Here is a 23,419-nt window from a genome sequence, read left to right on the forward strand (position 1 = left end):
CATACTAAAGCACACACAAGCCTCAGCACAGCTGGATTATGTGCACTTGGGATCAGACACACCCCAAACGTGTGGCTTCAAACAGAAAGGTATTGAAACTATTTAAACCGAATAGAAGTAGATGGAAAGGCTCTAAATTAGCTGCCAACGTATTAGTGCAAGAATCAGTCACAACCATGTCCTGTACGGTGAAGGAAGGTTTATTTTCTCACACATTATGGATGATCTGCTCTAGTACCATACTCTGTAACTCCCTCTCCAGCTGTCAGGTGGGGCATCTTTAGACTGTGTGTTTAGATATTTATTGGGTAATGAAATATCCACATATATGATTTTCAAACTACAAAACACATAATCCTGTTTATGTGTCTGTGGAGTCAGACGGGAAGAAGAGTTACTTCTGTATTTTCCCCCCACAAATAATTGAATAGAGGGACTGATAAGAACATCTCACCGTGTGCTGGGAGTGCAGGGAGACACGGCTGAGCAGGACACCTCTGCTGCCAGTGGCAGTGTCGGACGCTCCTTGAATATAAAATGAAAATTTGCACATCGCACTTTCAAATTGAGTGTTAAATAGAGTGCTGTGTGTTTTGTTGCCTGCTTTAAGCTTCTGTCTCTATTTTCCACCCAGGCTGTATGAGAGATTTGAGGTTTAATGGCCACTCCGTCCCTCTGGGCCAGGAGCAGCCTTCAGACAGGCTGCAGGTGGTCACTTCGCAGGGAGTCTCCAGCGGCTGCTCTTCAGAGGCCTGCAGGAAGCAGCAGTGCTCCCCTCCGCTGGTCTGCGTTGACCTCTGGAGACACCACGAGTGCAGGTGATGTGAAAACACAGCGTGGGCATAACCACCTTCGCGGAAAATATGTGACATATACGAAAACATCCAGGAAATGATGAAAATAGAGCCGTGTAGATGCACAATATCGTTGACATTTTACCCAAACAAAGGAACACAGCCATCTGAAAGAATTTTCCATGTGAATAATGGCTCCTGGACTGAGTCATGTTACAGTTACCATGGCTCTTCGAAATACTTGAGACTGCTTCCATTAAAACAAATCAAGACCTTAAATGTGTCTGTATTAACTGTACATCTCCAACCATCAGTGAATCATTACTAGCTTCAGTTGTACGGTGATGTCTGTACTGCTCTCACAGGAGCTCTACTGAACGCCTTCTTATTCTCCCTCTCTTAGCTTCTACAGTTTCATATGAAAAACCAAGGCTACATGTTAAATGATATGGCAAATAATTAGAATGACCTGAATTTTTTGTTCAAGATTTTATTATGCAATGTGACACTTTTTGGTGGAGATGAAGTGTATTAAATCGTGCATTTGAATGTTATTCAGGTTTTACAACAGTGAACTCATACATCTAATTCAGTGTGGAGGAATATTTTAGATCCTGGAGTAAATATGTATACAGACACACTCTTCTTACCCTAACCCCCCTAAATCCATCTCAACTTTAAGTCTAAACCCTCAAACAGTCCTTTGAAATTGTGGAGTCCGGAAAGACGGCCCCACTTTGCAAACATTGCCCCACTTTGCTAGCAGAATGACGATTTCACTGCTAAATAAGCTGTAAATGTGAGGACACACACACACACACACACACTCCTCTACACTCCAAACGCATGCATCCAACCTGCCCAGTTACACCGTGTTTAATGGTGTGTCAGCCCCACAAAATCGTGCATGACCGCAGGGACAGTGGGAGTCTCTGCTGCTCCTTTTGAGTCTGCAGGACCACTAAGTGTTCAAACTGTGATTCCAAGATTCTGTACCCATCTGAGACACTTCACTGGTATTGGATATCCATATTCTGTACATGTGGGGTAGCCTCAGGACACAAACAGCCAGAGCATCGGTGGACAGAGGACAGAGGTGGATGATATTCAAGGGATATTTGGTGGAATACTAAAGAGAGACCACGCCAAAGTCTCAGTTTCTTTTTTTTTCCAGTCTCAAAGGGCATATCTGATTCCTGACAGCTATCTCTTTACGCCGTCAGCGCACGCCCCATGGCTTTGTAGAAGTCTTTCATCCGGCAGCTTTACAAATGTCGGTGGTCTTCGCTCTTTACGACTTCCTCTTTTGTTTCAGGTGCCCTCCAGGCCACATGACCAAAGAGACCTCCCAAGGCAAGGTGTGTGTGTACACGCTGTGCGCCAGCCGGCCGTGCCGCCACGGCACCTGTGTGGCTCACTCCCCCTCCCGCTACTCGTGCCACTGCAGCGAGGGTTACCGTGGGCGCCACTGCGAGGTGACACTGGCGATGTTCCATAACGAGGACAACAACAGCCTGAGCCTCAGCTCCATGTTTGCGATCAGCATCTGTGTGATGGCTTTCCTAGGTAGCTATGTGGACTATGTCCTTTTCTATCTGTGGTGACTGAACGACGTCAGCATCTCTCACCCTCCCTCTCACACTTTCGCCGCTCTCATTTTGCATCTCTATTTAATCGCCTCTCGCTGCAACATGGTTGTTTTCCACTCTTTTGCCTCTGTGATATCCTCAGTTGTAACCATATTGATCTCAGGAGTTGAAGCAGAATGCGATTTCTCTATGGGAGGTGGGAGAGACATGAAACCAATATCCGCTGATGCAGACAGGGAGAGGAAATTCTACAGATTGTCTTAATCTGCGATTCACAGAAATGAAGTCTCGGGAGATTCTCGGATATTCTTTATGTGGTTTTCTGTGTTTCTTTCCACTTTCACGTTCCCTGTCTGTTCTAATATTACACTCTTAACTTCAGAAGTCAATTTCACTCTCAGCCTTACTTTCATCCTTATTTTATATCCCTCCATACACTCATTTCTGCTCCCATGATGTCTTTCCTCTGCTTTGCTTTTGTATTTCTGCATGCATCTATATTCTTCACTGTTCAATCTGAATCATATTTTGTAATGTTCGCCATTCTGTTCTGTGATTGGGGGTCACTTACATCCAGAAAACCTTCTACATAACAGTTAATCATGATCTGTTTCTTAAGTAGACCTTTCAACACCACTTAGATTTAGGTTATGGTCTGCGTTAATCATTCATCTGTCTCACTGTTAAGGTTAGCTAGTTAAAATGATTACAATCACTGACAATCCAGATGCAATCTCTCCTAATCAAGGTTGAAAGTGCAATTCAATGTTAAAGAGTTCAGTCCGACATGTCTAAGACTGCGTGATCGCTTTTGTGAAATATCAAACCCTTACTTTTGGGCAGCAGGGTGTGGCGGGGGCATAGCCTCAAGGAGTGATGTGGAAAATGGAACAAGAACCCACTAGCCTTCTGGATGGGTTTCAAGCACACAAAAAACCCCCAGAGAGAGTAAGCGTGAAGTGATCCACACATACACACTGCAGAAAGGAGTTTCCCAAGCATCAAGCTCGAAGTAAGATCTTAACACGGACCATGTGCTCATTGGTGCAAAAAATGTCTAGATGTATATGTTATGGTAATTTTCCCTTCCCTTCCTTCACCAATGAGTGGAAGAACCTCTACAGTAAAGCACAGCTACCCTGCACTTAGTGTGATCAAGCACTTTAATGAGTTGGAAGGCCTGATTACATATGCCTTTAATTTATACTTTGGTCCTTTCAGGTTGTCATAGAAATGCTACTTCTGAAAACAGTAGGGGGCACAAAGACACTTTTTGAGCGTCATACCAGAAACACCAGGGGGAATCGGGGGAATTTACAAAAGCGTGTACGGTGTTCAACAAAGTCCAACAACAATTGCAATACTTTTCCTGCTTCCTGCAATCAACTTGTTTTTTTTTATAAATTGTTCATTCTTGATATAATATGACCATAAAATGCCAATCATCAGCCTTTCACAGATGGCTAATCTCTTAAAAGTCTAATTTACCGCATGGATTTGTGTCTCACGATGGATGTTCAAAGACCGTGGTCAACACCCATCTTTTATATGTGTTAAAACATGGATTATGACTCAGACTTTGTCGTTAAACTTTCCTAAGAATTTATCTTGAATTTATTTGAAGGGGGACCAGCAAATCAACTAATCAGTAAAATCATTGAATGTCACTGGATCAAAGGTTAAAACCAAACAGAGCTAATGGTGAATGTTTATTTCCCCAAGGCTATTCTATTTATTTTCACATTACCATATTTTAATTAAATTAAGAGACGCGAGCAGGAGATGTGCTGTGTCGTTCTGTGAAGCCGACGGCGGCGCCTGACCAGCCGTCCTCGTGTGGAAATGCACATTGTTGACTGTTATAACGGTCCCATCACCGTTCATTGTTAATGTCTGGAAAAGCAGGAACGAGACGAGTTAATTATCTCCGGATTTTCTCTGCAGGGTGATTAGGTCACACATGCATACGTGTGAGAGCAGCCGTGGCGGCTGCACTCAGCACCCTCTGGAGTGCCACATCGCTGTTTATGAGTCTTTCTGACAGCGACAGGCTTATAAAATGCACAGCCAATCTAATACAGTGTCCCGGCCTCCATAACCGGCTCAACGTTCCCTCCGGGGCACGTGGCTGGTATTGGATCATCAATTATTCTGACGCTTGACAGTGAAAAGTATAAAGCAGTCTTCAATATTTGATAATCAATTCAAGGAGGATAACGCATCGGCCTTGGCATCATTCATGAGAATTCATTTGACGCCGGCACGCTCAGTAAATGAAGGCGCCGGCGCGTTGAAGTAGCCGGCTTGCTGCTGTCGATGAGGCATCTTTATTCAGAGATCAGAACCTCTGACATTGTTTAAAAAGTTCCCCCGTGACTGTCCTCTAGAACACTTGAGGCTGTGGGGAAGAGTTTCAGATGATGCTATTTAGGTTTAATAGGTTTAATTTAGGTTTAGGTTTAATTCTCCGTCTAACCAAAACCATAATGAAGAAGCAGACCCGTGATCGGCTGCCGTGAAAGGGAAAAGAGAATGAATCTAGCGGTCAGTGGTTTAATTTACAGTTCTATACTTTAATGATGCCCCTTATGAACACAGTAATCACAACCATAAATAAATGCAGTACTTGTACTTGCCAGCTGGGTGCTAAATTAAAATGGGACTTGAGCTTTGCTCCAGCACCCTATAAAACTGAAATGATCCACCATTCAGGGCATCACAGACAGAGCAGGTGTTGTGTGATCAGAGTCTTTTTGACCAGCCTTCATGAATCATCCAATCCTACATTCAGTTTTAAACAGTTGCGTTTGGGTTCTGGATGCCAAGTGATCTTGTAAAGTGCCTGTTCTTTTGTACTCCCCCCTGAACGCTGTATAAATAAATCATTTACTCCCCCTAATTCCTCCCCCATCACCCCCTTTCACCTGTCTCATTTCCTCCTGCATGTTTTTGAGGAAGGTTTGGCTTCTCTTTCTCGGCCGATGCTCCTTGTTGAAGGGTTTCAGGTGTTTTCGCTGGCTCCCACTCATTCCTAATGCAGCATCCGGTGGAGGCTAGCATCATTGTGGCCTGCTCATAAAAACAGTTAAAGGGCGAAGGAGACCACAGCAACTCGCACTGACAAAAGACGGCAACGTTTGGTCTCGATCCTGAGTGGTATCGATCTGACTGGAATGCTCTGCACACATTCACACACACAGCTGTGGTCAGAGGAGGCTGCAGGCATGAAGCCAGCGAGTCTGCGTGTGCTCATGTTTCTCTCTTTTTCATTACGTGTGCATGAGAGGTTGCGCTTTAACACCTTTGCAGCGAGCATCGAACCCTTCCCCTATAGTCACTCGGCGAGAGCTCTGAATATCAGATGCTGGTGTTGCAAGGTTGGGGCAGCACCTCGGAGCGGATCATTCTGGAAGTAAAAAGGAGCCGCACGTCTGCTGAGCGCCTCAGCCTCATCAAGATTCTGGAGTCCTTTTTTTTTTTTTTTTTCCATGAAGGCACTCCAGCGCACCGTAGTGCAGGCGCCCCAGGTCAGGTGGTCAATACCGTACCGCACTCATAGCTGGCTGATGAGCAGGCCGGTGTGGGCTTACAACCGCTCTTATATCTGATATGAGAGGGGCATATAAATAGAACATCAGTGGCGCACATGATCTGGGGCGCTAAATAGGCGATAGATAGACGTTTTTTAATCGAGACAACGCTTTTATAGCGGAGATCTGCCTTTGGGAATTGCTTTTCCGTCTTTGTTTATGAACACCTGCCTGTTAGTGCGACCCCGAAGAGCTATTGGTGCATTATTCTCCTTCAAGCAATTACTTTAAAAATCCAGACTAATGTGATTACCTCGCATTTCTCCGAAGATTTCCAATTAAACTGATACTTAGAACGTACTGTGTAAACTCATCTCGTCGGAATGGATTCCATCTACTGCGGGGGATAAAAGCCGAGGCTGGAGAGGGATCGGGGAATAAAGGAGCAACGGGGAGCGTAATGACAGAAAAGGAAGGAGAGGGGGAAAGTTTCGACTAGGGGGGACAATAAAGGGAGCAGGGAGATAAAGAATCGTGGGATAGCAACAATAGTAACTACTGATAGTTAGAAAGGGGGGAACAGAAGGAGGGGTGGCAGATGGGAGAAAAATATTGGTTGAGATTAATGGACTTTAAAGGTCAGTCCTGCATGTTGTATAATTCAGCACACAATAGCCGTGATTGATGCGTGTGCTTTAGGACCTTTGCTGCTCGGCTCCTGCAGCATTCCTCTCCAGCTCCCAGACGAGTGGCAGAGGCTGCAAGTTCAAACCGAGAGCAGCGCAAATTAGGTTTTCAAGCAACGGCAATCCTTGATAATAATAAAAGAGTCAGAGTAATATTGGCTTTTATACTGAGGCTTCCAAAACAAAGTGTTTCGGAATTACATAAGCAATAAAAGTATATGAGAGGACATAAAGCAAATCAAATGGTTCCTGTGGCTTTGATAAAATGGCATCAAAGAGAGGTGGATAAAAGTGAGACTTAGGAAGAGATTTAAGAGGGAATAATGAGTTCACCTGAGATCAAATGGTTGGGAATTCCGTAGCGGAGGACTTCAGACAGGTAAATCCTCATCGGCTTCACTGACGCGTGGAGGTTAATCAGACAGAAACTGTTCTAAACTGCCAAAAACATAAATTCTGTTGAAAACTCGGCGCGGTGAAGGTCAGAGAGCGTGAGCCTGCCGTTGACTCTGCTCACTGCAGGAGTTGAAAGGCTCGGCTGCTGTGTTTCATGTAAGCTGATGTTGTGGGATGCACCAGCCGCTGGTGCCCAAGAACTGAGCAGTGCAGCTGTGGAGTCTGCAGGAGATAAAAGAGAGGACGACCTTTCCTTTATCAGAGGGGGGGAGACCCAGTCTAAATGTCTCGGTTCAGCAAGTCGGGACTGAATATCTCAACAGAGGCTGCAGCCCTGTTTAGTATATCATTTCTAATATCTCCCTTTTCAGTCTTTTCAGGTAATTTAGACAGTTTCTGAAAAAAAAAAAAAAGGAACTGAAGCAATTAAGGCGTGGTTAAAGCACAGACTTTCTGTCTCAGCTGAAGGACCTCGACAGTGTTATCACTCAGCGCGTTCATTTTGCAACTCTAAAGTTACTGGGCGACTTCCTGACTTTCCACTGACCACATGCAATCTATTGCTTTCTGATGGCAGAGTTAAATGGGTCAAAAGTCTGGGATTGATTTGATAAATCAATCTAGCTTTGATAGCATTTCAGCTGACCATTAGCTCCAAAACTGATGGAATGATTGAGAGGAAAAAGATTTACTAGTGAAGCCTCGGATCTGCCAACTTCCTGAGCAAGCAGAACTCTAACAACTAATCAGTTCTAGCCTCTACACATCCAAATAGATCATTAAATCTGCCATAAATGTGTCATTCTTGAAGGGGGGGTTAAATGTAAATGCATCTATTTACCTAGACAGGATAATGTTATGAATCATTTATATGGGGGTTTTAGAGCAATCAGCAGTATTAATAGCCGAGGAGCATGCATCTCAGCACACACAATGACATTATTAGTCTAGATTTATTGGGAATCACTGTGATCGAGTGGTCAGAATGGCGCGATCATGTTTCGTCTGTCGGAGGTATACTTTCTCCTCCCATCCGGACAAATGCTGCAAAAACCGGTGCCTCAAAGATGAAAAATGACCTTATTAATATTGCAAAACTAACACGAGATGTTGTCGGAGCAAATAAATGGGAAATTGTTGAAATCCATTGAAGCCAGAACTCAAGACAGGGAGACCTACAGCAGGGGTATGTAGAGGACACAAGGAGGGAGGACAGACGCCTTCCAAATTACATCCAAATACTCATAATTGTGCAAGTTTGTTCTGTTATTTTTGAGGCGCTGGAAAGGCACCAACATATGCTGAAATCACCATAATCCCTAAATCACTCATGCAGTCTTTCTGTTAAAGCCATTTAATTTCAGTTGTTTCGCTTCAATCACGCCGTGATTGCCTTATTTTAAATCTCTGGCGCGCACACGTGCGACATTTTAATCAATGCTGAAATGCTGAACGGGCGCGGGGACAGAATACGGGGTGAGTTCTGGTTCAGCTTTGATGAGGCTTTACACAGAGAAACATGACAGCTGCTAACAGGTTATAAATGGGTATCATCAGCGTTCAGCACTGCAGCCAACGCCGGCGCCGCGCTCGTGTACGAGGTGCTCATGAGCATATTACACAGGCATGGGAAACAACTGCAGGGGAGCACGCCTGAGAGGAGAAGATGCACGAGGGCAGGGCGGGAAATGAGCAGACGGACAGACGGGCGAGGCGGCCCAATGGAGCGTTACTGACGTGGACAGAGCTTTCCAAGCAGACTGGAGGACCCTGTCTGAGAATTAGAACACGGAACCGGACGGTTTGATATTTCATGACAAATCTTATGCACTGGAACATTCATTCACGGTTCTGTTAGCACCTGACGGGGGCGTCGGCTGTCTATTTTACACCGGATTAAAAATGCAGCCGCTGTTGTTGTTATTTTCCTACCTAATTGCTTCTTTCTTCCATTGTCAAATTCATTTGCTCCTCAGGATGTTTTCCCTTCTCTTTTAAAATCGTTCTTTAATTATATCAGCGTGCCCCTGCTGTGTTCTTGTGCACCCCTCAGTGCTGATGCTGGGCCTGTTTCTCTACTCCTGCTGGAGGAGGCACAAGGGCCTGAAGGAGGGTGTGTACCACGTGTCGGCGCACCACGGCGAGTGGGAGGATATCCGCGAAAATGTGCTCAACTATGATGAGGAAGGTGGCGGCGAGCAGGACCAGGTGAGGCAGCACTTCCTGTTTGCTTCAGTCCTCTTGGGATCCAGAAAAGTTAGTAATTAGCTGAGTAGACACAATTGGTCAATTCCTCTTTAACGGTGCTTCTAATAATGGTGGGATCCTGGAAACAGATAATGAATTACTCAACTAATCAATGTGATGGCGGTTCCAACTTGAACATCATGGCGACTCTTAATCCTAGGAGCAGATTCATTTGCCCCCAGGGGCATTAACTTAGCTGTGCACTGTTGTTTTTCATTATCTCCAGAAAAAGATTACACAGGGTGCTTTTGTCCTCCTTTTCCCGCCTCCGTTTCTCTCAGAACGCCTTCAATATGGTGGAGCTGCAGCGCTCCCTCCAGCCAAGCCCCGCGCAATCACTCCGGTACAGCTACCCGCAGAGCATCATCTCCTACCCGCAGACTAAGCCTCCGAAGAACAACAAGAAGGTGGCGACCAACTGGAACGGAAGCTCAGCCATCGCCCTGCGTCTGGCCATCCCCCCCTCGGAAACAGAGACCCTCCCCTCCCCTCTCACCTTCCGCCGCTCACAGAAAAGCCTCTCCTTCTCCAGCCAGGACTTGGCCCTCTACCTCTGCGAGGTCATCAGGGACACGGAGCATCCGGAGCAGCTCGGGACCATGACCACACCGCGACGCACCTCCGGTAAGGAGCGGCGGCTGGCGGCGGTGCGCTCCCTCAGCTCCCTCAGCGCGTGTCAAGGTTCAGAGGCCAGGCCTCAGGCAAGCCAGGGCACGCGCCTGGATCGCTTCAAAACCCTCCGAGCCGTGGTCGGCGATCTGAGAGGCGAGTCCAAAACACCGGAGAGCCCGAGAGATAAACTGAAGGAGAGCAAAGGGCAGCTGAACTGTGAGAAGAGCGGATGAGGCTGCACTCGAAGAAACAGAACTGCAGGTTGCAGCATCTCCAGAAACAGAGTGAAGAATTCCACAGGGAGATAATTAAATGTGAGAAGCTGCGAGTGAGGAGCTGCGTGAAGTCCGCTATAAATGTACTGTATCAACGAACCTTTGCGCGTTAATGTTCTTTGATATACAACGTGTTTACCGATGAATGCGATGTGATGTATTGTTTACTCGGCATTGCACTGTACAGTATTTACTTCACATACGGCACTTTTACGGAGGCCCCGCGTGTAAGAAGATTAGTTTCATAAAAGTTGTAAGAGAAATGTTTGCAGGCAGGACAGCAAATGAGATTCCTTTGAGATAAGTGGATTCTTTGGGCTGGTAATGACTCATGAAATCATTTATGTGACACAATTGATTTTGTTTCAGAACCATTTCTTTAAAAAAATAAATAAATTATTATCTTTGATAATATTTGAAGTCTAATCTTTTCAAACACAAGGTCGCTCCATGAATCATAAAAATCTATTTTTTTTGCTTTGTTAGTTCAAACTTTTTTGATCATTAAAATAAAAAAAAAACAACGTGATGGTCCAAAAAAATCAGTAAAATCATTCTTATCACTGACAAATGACTTGTATTTAACTTCCCTGTGTAAGATGTGATAAAGCCGGTGTTAGATGGAAAATAATGCGGGAAGCAAGAGTCTCAGGTGGAAAGAGCAAAGTCAGTTTAAGGATTAATCATTCATGTTCAGAGCCTGCAGCCTCCTGACCCGAGCTTCTGCAAGTCTCAGTGAACTCAGAAGAGTGAGGGTCCCAGCAGGTCTCCCTACAACATTTTAATTAGACAGTATTACTGGAGTTAAAGAGCTGTGACACTCGAGCGAGCCGCGGGGGAAGCACACGCTGCATATGGCCTGCGGTGCTGCCTGCATGTGGTCCATCTACACACACCTACATAATGCATCATAATGAGACGTGGGGGGGGGGGGGGTGTTGGGGGTCAACGCCCTGTGGAGTTTGGGTTTCTAAAGTGAACAACTTCGCTCTGATGTGACTTGTTGCATACATCCAGATTCAATAAAGCCTACATTTGGTCCCGATTGTTATTGACAAACAACACACGTGTTTGCCTCAGTCCGACGCCAGGCTCTTTGAAGCGATGCATGGGTAAATGTTGCCACCTATCGGTCAAATGTGAGCACTACGTTTGGGGCCAGCACTGCTTGTTAGGTTATGAAACACTGGTGATACTCCAGAGGCGTCTGGAGATCCTTGATCCACTTCATATTTCTCCCTGGAATGCTGATTTACAATTTCGTTTTCCTCTGATTACGTTTATTAACATTTGTCCTACTTTCCATGCGTGGTGTGTTTACGCTTAAAATGCAAATTACAGCTGGCTTTCCACCTGAACCGTTTCATAAGATAGTTTATGAATAAACATCAACACGAAGCAGTAATCAGTTCGAGCAGCAGAGGGTAAATCGTAAATTAGACTCTGGCTGCTGAATGTGTCTGTTTCCAGCGTCTCATACTGTAAATGCTGACGGGCGATGTTTGAAATATTCAGTGTGAAAGTGTGAACTGCGGGTCCTGGACTCAGTAATAAGCTGATCAAACTGCAGCAGAATGGAGAAGGAAAAAAAGAAGAAAAAAACAGGGGGAGGCTGTCAACGTTCCCCGGATAAATAACAGTTGAGATGGGAGAAATATCGCTGTTCAGGAAAGGAGGTGCAATTTAACTTTTCAGGCTTTAGACAACACCTTAGTAAGTATGTATTATATATCATATATATGATATATCATATATCATCATATATCATATACATATCACATATTATTTATGTATCTTAGTAAGAAACAATTATTGAACAAAAGAACCTTAAAAAATAGTTTATGATGTTTTGGTGGTTGATTTGTTTTGTTTTGGGGGGTTGTTGAGGCGTCATTTGGAATTAATTGATTAATAAAATATCTCGTATTGTCAAGTTCCAGTTCGCACGTAAAGAAAAAGTTTTGAAGTAGATTTTTCAACACATTATTAACTAAACGCCTGCGAGGAGTTTAGAGGGTTCCCACACGTACATCAACTAACCACCAAACTGTTGAACAAAATGTATTCTACGCTAAATATACACAGACAGGTCCGTGATTTATAGAGATGGTCGTTTTGAGTTTTTGACATTTGTCCAAACCCTTCAGGGTACAATATACGAAGTGATCGAACCGCCCCGAATGGTACACGTTAGAACCGTTAACCGTTGAAAGGCTGCATTTGGACCGAAATTTAAATGTCTCTACAGCTCGATGATGATAGATGGAAACTACACCTGCCCAAATCATCGTTGATTAACATCATAGATTAACAAAACACCCAATCTTAGTAACAACGGGGAGTTTTACGGGGTGAATCGGAACCCCGAAAAAGAGAAATCCACTGAACCGCTGAGCTCCGTTGGGGAATCTAGTTGATCTTCCTGATATACACAGCTGGTTATTAGTAGTTTTTACCGGTTGCTAGGCGACCATCGAATTGTTACATCACGCGCCTTTGATGTTAATTGATCTTAGATCAGGTTTTATATAGGTCTTTGATACGTAGTACATCCCCAGTCACGCGGAGGTCTGCCCCACTTTGCCACCACAACCCCCCCATCTGACCCAGGTCAAGGGTGTAGTTGTTGTTCACCAAAATGAACGAACTTGGGCTGATCCGTGTGTTTGCTAATAGCAGCAGGCCTGCTTCTCCCTCATTTACTGACTTACTGTCGGTCCAGTCGGGGGAATTTGATAACTTTCTCCACCAGGAAGCAGTTTCCTACATGACTGAGTACAACACACAGAGGGAAATCGTCTTCTATCCAGGGGACAATCAGCTGGACCCCTGGAATGAGGGAGAGGTCAGATGTCAGCAGTTCAACATCACTTAGGCCTTGATTGTTTCTTCTGCTTGGACACTATTAAAACAAATTTCTACATAGAATTTTTATACATTTCTTACATTAGGATAAAAATAAAACCCTGCATGTTTACTCTGAGGTGGTGAAACTACTGTAAGTAGTGACTAAAGTGCCCTCTGTCCCTGCAGTACCTGTACCAGCTTGTAGGTGGAGACTCTGCACCGCCTTTTGGCTCCACAGCAGCTTCACACGCAGTAAGTCAGCAACACTGATGGAATGAAACAGTTGTCTGAGCAAATGTCGGAGATTTATTGTTAATATGCATCGATCTTGGTCCAGACATTGAATGAGTGTGGATAAAGGTGTCATCTGTTGTTTTTCTTTGATCGTTTTCAGTACAATGATCCTACAGCCATGATGTTCCCTGGAGTCCTGGAGCAGAAACCCAATTTTCTAGCAGACCTGTAAGAACAGCAACATGCACGCGCGCGCACCCTGTGACTGCTCCAGCAACTCTTGTGTCTCTGTTTGCATCCGTTTAAAGGTTTGAAGCAGATTTATCGACCTTTCCGACCTTACCTTCAACTTTCTCTGCTCCTCCTCCTGTTCCTCCTGCTCCTTATACTCCTCATTATCATCAACAGGACAGCAGTTCAGGGTAAACCTGTTTGAACTGGTCATATAATATTTAAAATCTGAAATGTGTTTGAATATTTAAGGATCACCATCATCTGATGTTCACTCTTTGCGTTTTGTGTCCTGTAGAGAGAGTAAAAGGACCAACCGGCTCCAAAAGAAGGAGATTTACATCAAGAAGCCTCTGAATGCCTTCATGCTCTTCATGAAGGACAAGAGGTCCACTGTGAGATCTTCCATCAGAGTTCAAGGCAGCGGTGCTGTCAATGCTTTCCTGGGATCAGTGGTGAGTGTGTAGTTACTTTGTGTTTATTTGTTGATGCTTTCGGAAGAAGAAATACACAGACTCTGTTTCATATTGTGTCCAAAGTGGAAATCTCTGAGTAGAGAGGAACAGCAGAAATATTTTGAGGAGGCCGAGAAGCAGAGAATCCTGCACCAGCAGCAGTACCCTGGCTGGTCTACCAGGGACAACTATGTAAGTCCACCTGATCACACATGAGTAGAGCTGAGGAGGTGGTCACGGCAGAGATCACGTCCCTCTGAAACTCACCTGGGGTTTGTTTGTTTTCTAGGGGAAAATGAGGGGAAAAACCCATAAGAAAAAACTGGAGGTCGGAGATGATACTGATGGTGAGAACGCTTTTCTCCGAAGTGCAGCGTGTTCTAAGTCATGGAAATGCGGACGTGTCTGATGACTGATCGCTGTTTATCTTTGTGCTTCAGCAGAATCGTCTGAGTCTGAGGCGGAAGAATCTCCTCCATCCAAGTGGATGATGATGACGCCCAAATATATGGAGAAATTAAAGGCCTCCAAAAGCAGAACACTGAGGACCAAAAGTCACTTTCAGATGAACCTGAGATCCCGCCAACCTCCCAACTATCAAAACTCCACTTAGGGCTTCAGCCAAATCAACAATTGCGTTGCGATAATTAATTGTAATAATTGCATATAATTGTTTAATATGACCGAAATAAATATTTTAAAGCATCATTTGGTAGAAACTGCATTAAAAAACAAAACAGTTGTGAGTTCTAAAGCCACAGATTGAGGGTAAAAAATGAGGCATGAGAGAATTTCTCCCATGAAGCATGAGGAAAGTCTTGTGTTTCCAGCTGATTTACATTTCTAATGATGTGAGGGGTGAGAGGATGAGGAGGAGCAGCGGAGGACGCGGAGTGTTTGACGTGACAGCTGCAGATTGTAAGAATGAGTTGTGACACCAAGCTCCAGCATCCTCCACCACGGCCGGTCATCAGTCAGTCAGTCAGTCAGTCAGTCCGTCAGTCAGTCTGCGGGACTGTTTACTCTTGTGTTATTAACGCGTGTGAGTGCGCGCTGCTCCGTGGCCGTGTTTATCCTCGGGCGATGGATCTGGGAGAAGTGACAGCGCGCTTTGGCCCTCTGTCAGTCGCCGAGTGGAGCGGCGTGCGTGTCAGCTCTCCTGACAGACGCCCTCGTCCTGCTGGCCAAACGGCGGCGGCTGCAAATGTGGGACATGTCTCGCTGACAGGCGACACGACGAGCAGACGCGCAGACAGGACGCGAGCAGTCAAGGCTGACGTGAGGGGGTCACCCGCCCCGCAGAGCGGCTGAGTGAAATCCGCCCTGATCCGCGCACAGCTGGAAATCAAGTCTTCCACCCTTAAGTGGCTGTTCGGGGAAAACCAGTTCAACATCAATAAACTATCACCAAACTGATGCTGAATCCTGGACCAAACTGGACATTCACGGACGAGACTGGCGGACTGCACAGTGAATTTAAGCTGAAGGAAAGTTCTGGTCCATCAGCCTCCATTTGACATTTTGATTCATAATAAGAGTAAGCAGAGTAAATCTAAAGGGGGTGACATCAGAACCCCCTCAAACTCCCAAACATCTCGGTTGTTGTTTTCTTATCCCAAAGTGAATCATTCATTTCCGAGAATCGCTGATGGCTCAATATGCACAATCCCACAAAGTGAGAGGATCCAAGTCAGTGGTGATGCATCAGCCGTCATTTCTCAAGTTGACAGAGCTGTGGGTGAACACGCAGACCAGCGGTGCTTATTTAGCAGCCGTGTGGTTTCTGTCGTCCTGCTTTTATCTTCTCCTGACTGTGAACCTCTTGCACGAGAGTGCACTATTATAGGCAACTATGACTAGGCAACTACTGCCGTAAAGATGGCTGCTCTCAGATCTTTAGGAGGATCTTTTCCAACCATCCTGCAAATTTAAACTTCAGGTTTATATAAATAATCTGAACTCAGGACTTCCATTACCTTTTTTGAGCTGTGGAATCAAGTTTGAAGGTATATTCGGTGTTCATGGAGTCTGAAATCCCAATGTGCAGTACCGCCTTTCTTCCAGTAGAGGTCAGTCTTCGCCACATTTGAGGTGCTGCCTGATCTGTGGCCGCCTTCTGATTCCCTTTAAACCCAGACGCTTAATTTTTCCATCCCCCTCCCCGTGTGACCGTCTCAGCTCTGGGATGATCAGATTTTAGTGCACAACACAAAAAAAGGAAGGGGGTGTTGTCTCCATAGGAGGTAAAAGCTCCTAAAGTTAACAGAGATGCACTCGGACTCCCCCCTCAGAAGTTGAACCCCGCATACCTTCCACCTCTGACTGACTAAGAGAAAAACGAAATTGATTGCATGTTTGTTGGGGATTAACAATAACCAAACCTGCGCAATCTGCTGTTCTGACTGTGGCCCCCGTGAGCGTGGAGGCCTTCGCACATCCATCAGCGAGGAAGAGGAGGGCTGGGGAGAGCATCGGTGGGGAGGAAGAGAGGGGAGAAGCAGAGGGCACCTGACAGATGGGCTTAGTGAGTGAATCATTGACAGGGGCCTGCTAACCGATGCTGCCTCCATCAATAGCTCAAAGCCTTCATGATGAATTACTGCAGACAAACAATGCCGAGTAGGCAAATGTGTTTTTAACAAAGGCAGGTGATGAAGGTGCAGCTTCTTCTCACGGCTTCACACGTCAAAATAAAAACCCTGCAGAAGTCACTCATATTTATGATCCTGCAACATTTGTTGTCACTATTTTTAAGCAAATTTCACTTTACATGTTGACAGGAAGTAGCGGATTATTCTTTTTTTTTTTTTAAAGGGGGTTTAATTCAAAAGAATTAAAAGCTATGCACGGTCGACTTCATATTATTTTATTATATTTTCCAGGAAGTATTTTAATATATTTTCCAGTGCAGCACAAACAAACAAGTGGATGTCTAAACAAACTTATTGTGTTGAAATTAGGGAAGCAGAAATTTCCTTGAATTTGTGAAAGGAAACTTTATGTTAAACTTTATGTGAAAGGAAGAAAAGAAATGCTCAAAGATGTTCAGATGGCCCTGTTCAAAACAACCCTGCTCCGCTCCCAGCAGGCCTCATCCTGTTCTTCCTCCTCCTCCTCCTCCTCCTCCTCCTCCTCCTCCTCCTCCTCCTCCATTACCGTAGACAGAACTCCACCAGGTGCTGCAGGAAACAATGGCCGGCCCGTACAGGGATCAATGCCAGGCCACTGATGGGCTCTCATTCCTTCAGCGGTAGACGTGATAAATGACGTGGCCCATATGTTTCAACAGCTTAGACTCTCGCCGCCAGCCTCCTTTGTCTCCAAATCTAAAGGGGGTTATGCTGTGAAAATGTAATGGACACACACACACAAACACACACACACGCACACACACACACAGATGATAGTTAGGCGTCTGTTCCTCCTGTTTATGCTACATTTTAACAGACGCCATGTGAGGCTGTTTGAATTCCTGCCCTCTCCTGCCTTCCTTTGCATTTCCTTTCGCTCGTCTCCTTGGCAGCAGGAGATTCTGATGTGTGTACAGGTAACAGTGCTCTGGCCCCTGCCTCGCTGCGTCCCAGGTGTCTTGTCAGCTGTCAGAGACGTCCGACAGCAGGACAGCGGATGGCATGACCAGCGGGCCGGGCCGCGTTGGACGGGTCAGCCGTCAGCGTCGTAGAAAGACAGGCACGTGGCAGTGATCTCCTAGTGACAGGCTGTCAGTAGCATCGGAGAGCCACCAACCAGCGCCAGGCCCCTCGTCATCCCACCTGTCTGCAGACAGAAGCCAGGCTCTGAATTCTCAACCGGGCACGTTGTTCTCCTCTGTCCTACAGCACTTCCTCCGCGGTTCCTAATGTCTGCCGACTCCTTTAGCGGCGGCCAGTCTAATAGCAGAGCGCCGCGTTCGATATTCTAGTCCAATCCTGTAAAAGCGGAGCAGTTCACGTCCTTTTACCTCTGCAGGATGTGATGACACAGTACAGCAGACGATGCTGACAAGAGGAGGAGACACAAACCAGTCAAATGACATTAGCTGCCATTTTCTTACAAGAGACGTGTGTGTGTGTGTGTGTGTGTGTGTGTGTGTGTGTGTGTGTGTGTGTGTGTGTGTGTGTGTGTGTGTGTGTGTGTGTTTACCTCAAACTGCTTCCTGCCCTACGTTCTCCATGTCACTGTCTGACAGGTGACATTTGCAGCTCTTCACTAGATTTATGTGCCATTTGTATCCATGGCAGGGTCAGAGTGTGTTACACGACCTGCAGGACAGCGAGCCAGAGGAAGGATAGTAATCTCGCCCATGTGAGGATCAATACGGCAGAGAGAGTCACTGATAATTGGCTGCTGTCAATCAATCTGCCCCGTCTTTGTGCAGCCACTTATTGTCCTTGAGGGGAAGGGACAACATGAAAAGGCAGAATATTATGTAAGGCCACTGATGTGCTTCAATTCAAAATGAGCTACTTTCGCCTCGTGAGTAGTTTCATACATATTTGTCCTAATCCAACTAAAAATATGAACTCCAATCAAAATCCAATATGAAGTAAAATGTAACGAACACTTCTCTGATCTTTTAAACGCATTGTGTCAGTATTATTTGATTTTTAGACCATCTTTATATCAAGACAGAGTGAAACTATGTCATTTCTATCTCATTTACCTGTTTATTTCTATAGTTTTATAATGATTATTAAAATAACAGTTCCAGTTATTATTCATAACTGTAGCAGTTAACACAAAATAGAGTGAAAGTACAAAAATATCATATGAAATAATCATAATGAAGCATTCCAGCTCATGATGCCAACTCACAGCATTACAAATAGGCCGAAATGCGCTAATACAAACAGAAGACAGGACAATTGGAGCACTCCACGTCCCCCAGTCACGAGGCTGTGTGTTGACTTTAGCAATACTGTTGTGGAGAAAAACTCTTTTCAAGGTTTTCATTTATAATTGAAGGCGGAAAGAAAAAGCACAAACAGTCTGTGATCTGGACGGCGCGAACTATATCAACGCGAGTGTTTCCATAAACGCGGTCGTTACAGCAGAGATTGAACACCAGTCGGGTACAGCAGGTCTGCTTTAATGGCTGCTAGTTTGGTCTGGACACACACACACACACACACACATGCGCAAATGCATGTGGTGTTCAGAAGAGGAGGTGACATCAGAATATGCAAAAAAGACTTTGCCGCAGGCCAGAGATTTTTAATGATGAATCCATTCATTATAGAATAAGGTCATTATGCTTTTGTTGTCATTAAATGTACACATTCATCATCCGTCCACCAAGGACCGGCTCCATTGTCCCTCTTCTTCGGACGACCTTGAGCGGAAAAATTTACAAAGCGCAAAAAAAACCCCAAACAAACACGCATAAATGCAAATGTGTCCACGTGTGCTTCTGCATACTGGGCCACACGTCAACATCCCCGAGGCGGGAAAACACTCCCTCCGTGAAACACATCTCCAGCCCTGTTGATTTCACGGCCGCCCCAATGCAGCAAACCCCTGCTTCTCTCTCCGTGCTGCTCAGCTACTTTGATATCCTTAGCAGAGGCTAAACCAGATATATGAGCCTGTAATGAAACATTTTATGCTAATTGTATTTGTTTATGAGCAAATTAATGGCAGCCGTGCAAAACGGATGATGATGTGAGCACATACACAACATGATAAGATTCCTGAGGAATTCATTAGCTGTTTGCAGGTAATTAGAGGAAATAATTAAGGTGATTAGACTACTCTCTCTCCTGCTCCCTCCCTCTCTTGCACTCACACGCGCACGCACACCAAACAGCATACAGTATACATCAAAAGATCACCGCCGCCGCCCTCCCTGTTTTTCTGCAACTCTTTGTGGAAAGTGCTGACAGAGCCGTCTCCAATAACCCAATCACTGAACGCTGAGAGATTTTGATCCCTCTTTTCTCCCCTCATCTTCTCCTTCCTCGCAGGTTTCCTGTTTACTAGGTCCCCCTCAAGTCACCATCCCTCATAGCAGGCGCGGCCGCAATCTGACACATGCAGAGGTGGCATATTGGTGAGCCGAAGACACAGCTGAGTGAAGAACTCTGGCAGTACAATGCAGCAGTGATAAATCAACAAAAGCCTCGGCTCCCTGATATAGACAGCACAGCATCACAGACAATAGCCCGCCGTCCACCCGTGAGGCATGGCGGCAATATTCCCGCGCACTCGTACATTTGTACGTGTGCAGGGGGGGGAAAAAGAAAAAAAAAATCAAATGTTCAGAGGTCTAACGCGGAGGGTAAAACTCGCTGATTATCAGAGTGTAATAAGCGAGCAGCCTCTTCTGGGGTGTAATTGGTCTGCAGTGGATCTGCAGCCGAAGCTCGTTAGTGTCACAGCAGAAATAATCACGCAGTAAAATCCCCTCCTGTGACTGATCACCATATATCATACACATGCACGCTTATGGATGCATGAATGACTCCCCCACGCGCACGCGCAGACACACACGCAAACAGAAAGGGCCACACGCAATAGAGCCCCAGCGTTATAATGCAGATTTGTGCATTAATGCAGCTTCCCGAGAGCCGGGTAATAGGTTGCCACGTGAGCTGGGAGGAGTTGATTTATTTAGATGAACCTTTGCTGCTTATTTGCTTTGCGAAATTGCCTAAAATGTCTGATTTCAAGGCTGCTGCACAGTCAGAACGCCTGGGCCGAGCACTCCTTTTTTGTTTTATCTCTCCCAGATTTCAGAACCTCCTCCAGCGCCGTCCGGAACTGTACCGACTGTACCATCCTTTGAAAGTGACTGAGTCGAATATTCCATAATTCAAACCCAAGTGCGAGAGTACGTGATTTTGTTGATGTACGACTTCTTCTTTTTCTTCACTTTCAGGCTCTCTGATAGTTTTAAAAAAAGATTTTGTGGTCGAAATATGCTTGGGGGCTTGTCATTTATATCCATAAGGATGAAATCTGATGCATGAAGCAGTTTTTGGTCGACTTTGGAGTGATGTGATGTTTTTTTTTTTTAAATTCCCACGTATAATCTGCTGGTTACTGGTAAGAAGGAATGCACAGAAGGGTGTGTATCTGCATGCTGCTGCACAAATGACAGCAACAGGGAGAAAACCAGCACTGAATTCAGCCTTACACACTCTGAAAGCACCTCTGAGTGGGGGAGCATCTGTGAGAAGAAATACTGAGTATTCGAGCTATTACAGCTAAGAGTGTGGACCCTTTGTTTAAGATGAAGGTGAAGACTGGTGTGTGTGTGAGTGTGTGTGTGTGTGTGTGTGTGTGTGTGTGTGTGTGTGTGTGTGTGTGTGTGTGTGTGTGTGTGTGTGTGTGTGTGAGAGAGAGAGAGAGAGAGAGAGAGAGAGCATGTGTAGGACTGCGTGGGTGGTGACTGATGATTTCGGTTCAAAAATGGGACCTGCACGCAACGCCCCAAACAGAATCAGACTCCCGACAGCCAGGTATACACCACCTGCACCAGAGTCATTTAAGGGTCCTCCTGAGCCATCGTAACATCAGGACAATTCAATCACCCTGTCTGCCACCAGAGTCGGGGGGGGGGCAACGTTCCCTGAGATTACTTGCAAAGAAATTTAATAGCTAAGAGCATTAAATGCTGGTTGCTGCTGGTGCTGCTGCCAATAGCGAATAAATGATTTTGGCTGTGTGTACAGACAAGGAAATCAATACCACAGGGTTTTTTTTTTCCTGTTGTGTTGAGCTCCTGTATTCATGTAAACACGGGAAGTGGTTTTCCTCACGCCTCGGAGTGAGATTACTTCTCATCACTGCAGGCCAGCCTGGCTGCAGAGGTTGCCACTGGCAGGAAGATGATATTTGAGCGTCACCTATTCTAGTTTGATGCACACGTACGCGGGGCCATTTTCTTTTTTCCTCTCTCTCTCTCCCAGTCTGGTTGCCAACGCTTGTTGATGTCAATGAAGGCTTTGATAAGTGAGTGTTGAAGCAGAATAACTGTTGCACATTTAGCGGCAGCTGCCCAGAAGGGTCGAAAAATTGTGCGATCGACGATAAGCCGAAGCGATACTTCACGTCATTGCTACATTTTGCCGGAGCTGCCGGCTGTTTTTTTTTTTTAGCTGCCCCTTCCCTGTGTCATGACCCTTCTCTCCATATTTCCATTTCCAGACTTTAGTTGGGGCCAAACCGGGGGGACGGGGAGGAGTGGGGGCCACCGCTCAACCATAGTGACCGGGTGAAAAGGCAGTGCAGATGTAATTTGTCCTCAATGGCTGTTTGGGAAGAGTAATTGTGGTGACATTGGCGGGTCGATAGTATGGATTTTTTGTTTGGAGTGCCCTGTGTGTGTGGTGCTAAGGGGAGGCCAGGAAATATAACACTGCTGCTCAAATACAATAAAAATGGATCGAGGGTGTGGTGGTTGTTTGCAGAGCTGGTAGCACTCGTTTGGCCGTGGATGTCATACTGTAGACGCTGCGGTTATCAAATACACCCTGCCGTTCTGCCCTATTAACACCAAATGTTCAAGGCTTCAAACAGGCCCTTCAACGAAGTGTAAACGGTGGAACACAACCATCCGTTAAAATGGAGCCAATGTGTGCCCAGATGAACTACCCCGATCACAGATGCCTGCTGGAACAAACACATAAACTCAACGGCCAACGACGACACGCTGATGATGCCGCGCAGGACCCAGAAATGTCAACACTGACATATTTGCATACTGATGCTGGATCTGGTCGAATTAAAGAGCCTATTTTTGTGATAGAAGAGCAGAAGGAAGGGGTCAGAAAAGAGTTTCAGGGCCAGCCTGAAACTGAACGGCAGCACTGGCTGACATGAACAGGCAATGGAGTGTGTGCACGCTGGGTTTGGTCCAAGATAGGAAGAAGAATATGTGGGAGCGGAGAGAAATACACCATGTCTGCTATTAGATCAAGGCTCAGTCTGGGCTTAAGGTCAGCATGTGGACACGCATCGTCGCAAACGTTTGAATTAACCTCGCATTAACAAGGTCAGCTTCTTTTTGAACGAACCCACCTGGAGGTGGGAGCTGACACGCATGGGTTCGCTGCTGCTGCTGCAGCTTGATGCAAAACAGGAAGAAGTTCCCGGCTTGAATTACTGCTGGAGACGACTGAGAAAATACGGCAAAAACACCACCAGGCCTTGCGATTTGGCCTTGAGAGATACTAACCGCGACCTCTCAGGTCCCAGCCGCTTTTCTCCCTTGTGAGCAGACATGCGTGAGTCTTCTAGCTAACAAAAAGAAGGGGAAAAAAACCCAAACAGCCGAATACAATCCTCATCTCCGCCTCCTGACGTTTTGCCAAAGACAGCGATACCAACCACTCCATCAAAGTTTAGTTTTAGATATTTTCAAGAATTTATTACGGGTTATTGAAGGATGATAGAAAAGTTTAAATGGGCCTTGACAGTTATGTAAATGATTCCCCGCGGCTGTTCTACATGATACTGCTCACAAAATGTTTATTATCTCGAGTAACTGTGCCATGACTTCTGGGGAGAGACGTTGCATTCA

At 45.6% G+C, this 23,419-nt stretch overlaps 2 protein-coding genes across 5 annotated transcripts in view; both read left to right on the plus strand.

The window, feature by feature from the left end:
- Window positions 1-10,540, plus strand: part of LOC101062914 (neural-cadherin-like) — a 71,825-nt gene extending 61,285 nt beyond the window's left edge. Inside the window, exons 30-33 of the mRNA XM_029842167.1 lie at window positions 635-818; window positions 2,110-2,360; window positions 9,049-9,203; window positions 9,524-10,540. Coding sequence (XP_029698027.1) covers window positions 635-818; window positions 2,110-2,360; window positions 9,049-9,203; window positions 9,524-10,087 — 1,154 coding nt within the window. The 3' untranslated portion in view covers window positions 10,088-10,540. The remainder of the gene's footprint in view (window positions 1-634; window positions 819-2,109; window positions 2,361-9,048; window positions 9,204-9,523) is intronic.
- Window positions 10,541-11,219: 679 nt separating this feature from the next.
- LOC115251054 (lymphoid enhancer-binding factor 1-like) lies at window positions 11,220-14,595 on the plus strand. Of its 4 annotated transcripts, none has more exons than XM_029841968.1 (9): window positions 11,220-11,241; window positions 12,882-12,974; window positions 13,163-13,228; window positions 13,371-13,438; window positions 13,519-13,632; window positions 13,740-13,896; window positions 13,981-14,088; window positions 14,186-14,243; window positions 14,337-14,595. In XM_029841968.1, the coding sequence occupies exons 2-9, from the start codon at window positions 12,897-12,899 to the stop codon at window positions 14,507-14,509; spliced, it is 822 nt and encodes a 273-aa protein (XP_029697828.1). In that variant the 5' UTR covers window positions 11,220-11,241; window positions 12,882-12,896; the 3' UTR covers window positions 14,510-14,595. The 4 variants fall into 4 exon arrangements, with proteins under 4 accessions (XP_029697828.1, XP_029697827.1, XP_029697825.1 ...); XM_029841967.1 differs by lacking the exon at window positions 11,220-11,241 and adding an exon at window positions 11,631-11,842; XM_029841965.1 differs by lacking the exon at window positions 11,220-11,241 and having other exon boundaries at window positions 12,646-12,974.
- Window positions 14,596-23,419: the final 8,824 nt, after the last annotated feature.

The sequence above is a fragment of the Takifugu rubripes genome, chromosome 9, assembly GCF_901000725.2.
Source record: "Takifugu rubripes chromosome 9, fTakRub1.2, whole genome shotgun sequence".
Lineage (NCBI taxonomy): Eukaryota > Metazoa > Chordata > Actinopteri > Tetraodontiformes > Tetraodontidae > Takifugu > Takifugu rubripes.